Source organism: Sinocyclocheilus grahami, unplaced genomic scaffold, assembly GCF_001515645.1.
Source record: "Sinocyclocheilus grahami isolate Dianchi unplaced genomic scaffold, SAMN03320097.WGS_v1.1 scaffold413.1, whole genome shotgun sequence".
In the NCBI taxonomy this organism is placed as follows: domain Eukaryota; kingdom Metazoa; phylum Chordata; class Actinopteri; order Cypriniformes; family Cyprinidae; genus Sinocyclocheilus; species Sinocyclocheilus grahami.
The window spans coordinates 1,101,515-1,108,913 of record NW_015505592.1 but is presented as its reverse complement, the minus strand read 5'-3'; the positions used below and the strand labels follow the sequence as shown (position 1 = coordinate 1,108,913).

The 7,399-nt window shown below is 35.1% G+C and overlaps 3 protein-coding genes across 3 annotated transcripts in view; 1 reads left to right on the top strand and 2 right to left on the bottom strand.

Annotated features, from left to right (window-relative positions):
- The window catches only part of LOC107551065 (ashwin-like), a 4,253-nt gene extending 1,745 nt beyond the window's left edge, over positions 1-2,508 (top strand). The window contains exons 3-4 of the mRNA XM_016232553.1: positions 1,117-1,468; positions 1,589-2,508. Coding sequence (XP_016088039.1) covers positions 1,117-1,468; positions 1,589-1,645 — 409 coding nt within the window. The 3' untranslated portion in view covers positions 1,646-2,508. The remainder of the gene's footprint in view (positions 1-1,116; positions 1,469-1,588) is intronic.
- A 1,474-nt stretch (positions 2,509-3,982) lies between these two features.
- On the bottom strand, positions 3,983-4,683 carry LOC107551051 (four and a half LIM domains protein 2-like). Its single transcript, XM_016232541.1, has 2 exons — positions 4,492-4,683; positions 3,983-4,240 (listed from the first exon to the last, which is right to left on the bottom strand). Exons 1-2 carry the CDS (start codon positions 4,681-4,683, stop codon positions 3,983-3,985), a joined length of 450 nt encoding a protein of 149 aa, XP_016088027.1.
- Positions 4,684-5,816: 1,133 nt separating this feature from the next.
- The window catches only part of LOC107551050 (four and a half LIM domains protein 2-like), a 4,426-nt gene continuing 2,843 nt past the window's right edge, over positions 5,817-7,399 (bottom strand). The window contains exons 3-4 of the mRNA XM_016232540.1: positions 6,326-6,495; positions 5,817-6,074 (exon numbers count right to left, since the gene is read on the bottom strand). Coding sequence (XP_016088026.1) covers positions 5,817-6,074; positions 6,326-6,495 — 428 coding nt within the window. The remainder of the gene's footprint in view (positions 6,075-6,325; positions 6,496-7,399) is intronic.

The following is a 7,399-nucleotide window of genomic DNA, read 5'->3' as shown; positions in this document are numbered from 1 at the left end:
ATAATAATTCACAATATTACTGTTTTTACTGTATATTTGATCAAATAATTGCAGCCTTGGCGAACATACAGAGGACTTTCTAAAACATGTATTAAAAAATAAATAAATAAATACCCACCCAAACTTTTGAACACTAGTTTATGCAAGTACATACTGTACGTGCTATACATGCATGCATACAAATGTACAATGGTCATTATTCTGAAATGTTTAACTCCAGACAGCTTTGTAATAATAACTGATGCGCTTTCTTTTTGCTGAAGCTTTGAAATCTCATTGCCGTTGCTTGTCATTGCATTTTATTTTATTTTTTTTATTGCTGTTATGCACCTGAATGAAAATGTCCAAAGTTGTTTCCTTTATATTATAACTCTGTTTGGTTTCAGTTCAAGCACTGATAGTGACAGGAAGAGGCCGTTGATTGTGTTTGACGGCAGCTCTACTAACACTGGCAGTGTAAAGCTGAAGAAACTTGATCCTTCACCAGCACCTGTCACCACAGACCGACTAAAGCCCCCGGTTTCCAGCATCAATCTCACAAACCCCATACGCAAGCTCTCTGGAACCTTCACAAACTCTTCCTCAAATTCCTCTAACAGGACCCCAGTGTCATCGCCAGGGGCTGGTCCCAAGAGCCCCTGTAATCACTAATTGCAGCCTTGGCGAACATACAGAGGACTTTCTAAAACCTGTATTAAAAAATAAATAAATACCCACCCAAACTTTTGAACACTAGTTTATGCAAGTACATACTGTACGTGCTATACATGCATGCATACAAATGTACAATGGTCATTATTCTGAAATGTTTAACTCCAGACAGCTTTGTAATAATAACTGATGCGCTTTCTTTTTGCTGAAGCTTTGAAATCTCATTGCCGTTGCTTGTTTGATGAAAAAACTTTGTTGCATGCTTCTTAACTGAACTTGATGCACAGCTCAGAATATGCAGAATGAAAATAATAATAATAATTTATTCGAGAAGAAATTGTGAGTAATAATATCATATTTTATATTTTTATGGCTATTTTATATATATATATATATAGCTGTTATGCACCTGAATGAAAATGTCCAAAGTTGTTTCCTTTATATTATAACTCTGTTTGGTTTCAGTTCAAGCACTGATAGTGACAGGAAGAGGCCGTTGATTGTGTTTGACGGCAGCTCTACTAACACTGGCAGTGTAAAGCTGAAGAAACTTGATCCTTCACCAGCACCTGTCACCACAGACCGACTAAAGCCCCCGGTTTCCAGCATCAATCTCACAAACCCCATACGCAAGCTCTCTGGAACCTTCACAAACTCTTCCTCAAATTCCTCTAACAGGACCCCAGTGTCATCGCCAGGGGCTGGTCCCAAGAGCCCCTGTAATCACTCCAAAACTGCCAACTCCTCGGTACATTCAAACAATACCACGTTGAAGCTAAAACGCACATCCCCCAGCGATGGAGAACCCAACACTAGAGTGAGTATCAAACTAACACCATGAAAAAGCGCTTATTTAACTTGTCAGGTGTTGTGTGGTGTAGATAAGAGTGAATCTTTTAGGTTTTCTGTTATTAATTCTTTAATTTTTTTGTGGCAGAAGGACATTAAGTCACCTGATACAAAGAAAAAGATTCAACATATCACATGGCCGTAATCTGTGAAGTCATCTAGGATGGACGGTTAATGCCACTGACATTGTCTGCTGGGTCTCTGAGGCAGAGAGAGACTCATAATGAGACGCATGAATTTGAAAGATGGGTTCTTGTCACTCATCTCAAGTTGTCACTTTCATCTTTACTTACCAGCCTCAGGAAAGGTGACTTGAGAAATGTGACCCTCTGGTTCATTTCACACTAGGCAACGCATCGGCTTTTGACTTGTGTGGTAAAGGAACTGAGACATTCCTAGCAGTTTTATGTTAGACTGATCAGTTTTTCACTTTTTTTAGCAATATGTTCATAGAAATATCTTTCTTGCAATGAACAAACTTTCCGTTGTGAGTGAATCAAACCCACTAAGAGGAAATGGATGGAAGATGGACATGCTTTTCCGTTGGTCTGTGTCGGATGTCTGCTGTGTTTTACTGATATAGGTGTATTCAGAGTAACTGGATGTGCTTGAACTGAGTGGCATTTTGAAGAAATCTCTTCTCTCCAATAAAATGTTTGCATTGATCAGTGTTTTAGATCGGGATAGGCCTGTCCAAGTGCTTTGGCCAATATCAGGTAAATTCCTTGACAGTTTTTTGTATTTATAGCCCCCACAGTGCCAAAATTTAGTTGTGATGTGTGTTGCATCATGCATTGATGTATTTAATTGAGAAAGCAATATGAAGGGTGTTTCACATGTCAGTGTTTTAGTGGTGGTCTTTTCTAGACATTATGAATTGAGTTTTTATTGAACTGCATGGAATGTTTTTAGTGACAACAAGCCTAATAAACGGCTGAGAGCACTGATAATGTTTTTTGCGATTATTATTATTATTATTTTTTTTTATGTTTTTAAGTCAGTAATTACCCCCAAAATTATAGTATTATAAAAAGTATAATACACTCAAGTTAATACTGGATCAGTCAAACTAAAATGTACTGTAAAAAATCCATAAATTAAAAGTTTATTTATTAAATATGTATGATATATGAATTCCATAGCTGTCCTGCTTTGTTACATGTACAATACAGTTAACAGTTTGGGGTTGGTAGGGTTTTTTTGTTCATTTAATGCAATAAAAACAGCAAAACTGTAAAAAATTAATAATTACTTAACTCATTTGTACACTAAATTAGTTTGCTTATACAATGAAGCGCAAGACGCTCTTTGGGACATTCTCAAATCATATTAGGACATAATGGATCATGTGGCTTCAGTGCACGTGACATTATAAAGAAGGGATATATTAAGAAATGCTGAAATCCATGTACATTTTGAATCCATATTTTTTAATTTTTTGAATTTGAATTGACCATGTGCCACGGGTTGTTGAAATAGGAATTTCTGTTGAGTTTTGCAGCTTCGGGGAGGCTTTAAAAGTACTAAAATGATATATAGTGTACATAACGATATATAAATAATGAAATTTGTCATTAAATATGAGACCCTGGTCTTAAGTGTCATTTTTTCAAAATTGAGATTTATACATCTGAATAAATAAGCTGTCCATTGATGTATGGTTTGTTAGGACAGCACAATATTTGGCCGAGATACAACTATTTGAAAATCTGGAATCTGAGGGTGCAAAAAAATCTAAATATTGAGAAAATCGCCTTTAAAGTTGTCCAAATGAAGTTCTTAGCAATGCATATTACTCATCAAAAGTTAAGTTTTGATATATTTACGGTAGGGAATTAGAAAATATCTTCATAGAACATGATGTTTACTTAATATCCTAATGATTTTTGGCATAAAATAAAAATGGACAATTTTGACCCATACAATGTATTTTTGGCTATACAAATATAGCGACTTAAGACCAGGGTCACATATTACATTTTATAAATTTAATTCCATTTCAATTCAACATCCTTAAATTCAAATTATAATTCTGCATCCTGTTTGCTACACCAGTGTTGTTGTTGTATTATTTATATATACTATTTTAGCATTAATATTTTTAATTAGCTTAACTTTTTCAGTTCAGTTTTCATTGTAATGTGTTTGTTTTAGTAACTGTATGTGCTTTTTCATTTTTATTTATGTTTTTAAATAGTCCTATTTAGCTTTTTTTTCCATTTTAGTTTTAGTTCAGCTCAAACATATTTTATTTCAGTTAGTTGCCAAGACAACAATTCTAATTTTAAGTTTTATAAGTTTTTAATCTAATATTTATATTTCAGTTGTATTTCAGTTAACGCAAATAATTATAGTAGTTTACATTCTAGTTAACAATAACTACACTGTGCTACATTTTATATTCAAGGAATTTAAAACTCATTCTCAATTTAATTCTGACTGGCACACAACCCTGATTTCAAACCACCATACATTATCGGTTTTAACATAATTGAGGTATTTCTGTATAGAAGCTAATTCTATTTATAGTTGTATTTGTTAGCTTGTACATACCACTGATGGGGGTGGTGCAGGAGGCACATTTCTTGGCATACAAGTTGCAGAAGCAGTTAAGGCAGTAGGCAAAGTCATCACGAGAGGTGAAGCGCTGGCCAGAGAGCTGCTGCTTACAGCCAGTGCACAGGAAACAGTCCTTATGCCACGGCTGGTCGTGGTACGTCACACCGCCAGTGGTGATGGGCTACACAGAGAAGGAAGGAGATGACATTGACTATCAAATGAACAGATTCCTTCACTCTTTATATAGTATGCAGATCATCTTTAGGCAGAGAATAGCTGGATTTTTCAAAATGTGCAGTATACAACTAACACATTGCAAAGAACACTATTTCACTCATAGTGAAAAACGTTAAATGTACTTGTAGCCTGTATGTTTAATTCCTGTAGCCTAGCTTGTTGTAGTTTGTAGGTTCCTTCAACTGTGCACTCTACCTTCTTGCAGTGAACACACTGCATGGCAAACTGCTTTTCGTAGCAGGGCACGCAATAGTTATGGTTGTCTTTGGGGATGAAGCTCTTGGTGCCAATCGGCTGCTGGCAGCGCTGGCAGGTAAAGCAGGTCTCATGCCAGCTGTTTCCTTTATGCTCCATCTTCCTGGAGCCTGAGGGAGAGAGGAGAGCCATCTTATTCCAAATATAACAACAGTCTGCTTATGAAGTGAAGCAGATCAGAGTGAGTGTTAAATAGTGAGGGAGTGATATGAAACAGCTGGGTGCAATCAGTGTAAACAGGTGTGTGCAATTCGTGCTGAGTGCAATCAGTGCAATGCATGATGGGAAATGTAGTCCGGGGTGCTATGCAACAGTTTGTGTGGTGCGAGAGTCAATGAAAAGGAAAGTTCATGGACCGGATTCGTGACACCCTGGTCTTAAGTGTCATTTTTTCAAAATTGAGATTTATACATCTGAATAAATAAACTGTCCATTGATGTATGGTTTGTTAGGACAGCACAATATTTGGCCGAGATACAACTATTTGAAAATCTGGAATCTGAGGGTGCAAAAAAATCTAAATATTGAGAAAATCGCCTTTAAAGTTGTCCAAATGAAGTTCTTAGCAATGCATATTACTCATCAAAAGTTAAGTTTTGATATATTTACGGTAGGGAATTAGAAAATATCTTCATAGAACATGATGTTTACTTAATATCCTAATGATTTTTGGCATAAAATAAAAATTGACAATTTTGACCCATACAATGTATTTTTGGCTATACAAATATAGCGACTTAAGACCAGGGTCACATATTACATTTTATAAATTTAATTCCATTTCAATTCAACATCCTTAAATTCAAATTATAATTCTGCATCCTGTTTGCTACACCAGTGTTATTGTATTATTACTTATATATACTATTTTAGCATTAATATTTTTAATTAGCTTAACTTTTTCAGTTCAGTTTTCATTGTAATGTGTTTGTTTTAGTAACTTTATGTGCTTTTTCATTTTTATTTATGTTTTTAAATAGTCCTATTTAGCTTTTTTTTCCATTTTAGTTTTAGTTCAGCTCAAACATATTTTATTTCAGTTAGTTGCCAAGACAACAATTCTAATTTTAAGTTTTATACGTTTTTAATCTAATATTTATATTTCAGTTGTATTTCAGTTAACGCAAATAATTATAGTAGTTTGCATTCTAGTTAACAATAACAACACTGTGCTACATTTTATATTCAAGGAATTTAAAACTCATTCTCAATTTAATTCTGACTGGCAAACAACCCTGATTTCAAACCACCATACATTATCGGTTTTAACATAATTGAGGTATTTCTGTATAGAAGCTAATTCTATTTATAGTTGTATTTGTTAGCTTGTACATACCACTGATGGGGATGGTGCAGGAGGCACATTTCTTGGCATACAAGTTGCAGAAGCAGTTAAGGCAGTAGGCAAAGTCATCACGAGAGGCGAAGCGCTGGCCAGAGAGCTGCTGCTTACAGCCAGTGCACAGGAAACAGTCCTTATGCCACGGCTGGTCGTGGTACGTCACACCGCCAGTGGTGATGGGCTACACAGAGAAGGAAGGAGATGACATTGACTATCAAATGAACAGATTCATTCACTCTTTATATAGTATGCAGATCATCTTTAGGCAGAGAATAGCTGGATTTTTCAAAATGTGCAGTATACAACTAACACATTGCAAAGAACACTATTTCACTCATAGTGAAAAACGTTAAATGTACTTGTAGCCTGTATGTTTAATTCCTGTAGCCTAGCTTGTTGTAGTTTGTAGGTTCCTTCAACTGTGCACGCTACCTTCTTGCAGTGAACACACTGCATGGCAAACTGCTTTTCGTAGCAGGGCACGCAATAGTTATGGTTGTCTTTGGGGATGAAGCTCTTGGTGCCAATCGGCTGCTGGCAGCGCTGGCAGGTAAAGCAGGTCTCATGCCAGCTGTTTCCTTTATGCTCCATCTTCCTGGAGCCTGAGGGAGAGAGGAGAGCCATCTTATTCCAAATATAACAACAGTCTGCTTATGAAGTGAAGCATGTTATAATGATACTGAGATCCATAACACTCAAGGTAGCTACATAGTATAAAACTATAATGACGTTACACTGAATAATCAGATATTTTCCATGCCCTCATAATTATATCCAATTCTAATATTTAGCTCAGGTATTTGTGAAGTAAACTACCATTCAAATGTTTGGGGTAAGTACTGTTTTATAATGTTTTTGGAAAGAAGTCGCTTAATGCTCACCAAGGATGCATTTATTTGATCAAAAATATAGTAAAACAGTGTTCAGTGAAACAGAATGTTCAGCATCATTACTCCAGTCTTCAATTCTTCTGAAATCATTCTAATATGCTGATTTTATGCTCAAGAAGCATTTCTTATTATTAACAGTGTTGAAGACAGTTGTGCTGCTAAATATTTCTTTCTAATCTTTGATGGATATAAAGTTCAAAAGAACAGCATTTTTTTTTTAAATAGATTCATTTGATTTTTTTTTTTCATAATAAAAAAATCAATTGAATTCATCCTTCAGTTAAAGTATTATTTATTACTTGCTCCGAATTTTTGAATGGTAGTGTATGTGTAGACAAATACAATTTTGAGATTGAGTTTATGGATGAATGTAAATTAATTCATGAATTCATGTTTTTTTTTTTAAATGCTCCCATAAAAACTTTAATAAACTACAATGTTTTGACCTAAACTGGGTCTTCATCAGGCGTTATTCATACAAACATGTGGACTTAATATAATTTTATTTATTTGATTGTGTATTTAATTGGTCTTTATCTGTTTTGCTTGTTTACACAAATAGGCATTTGGCCACCTTTAAATGACTAAGTGGCCTATTTGTATATACTCCTGCCCC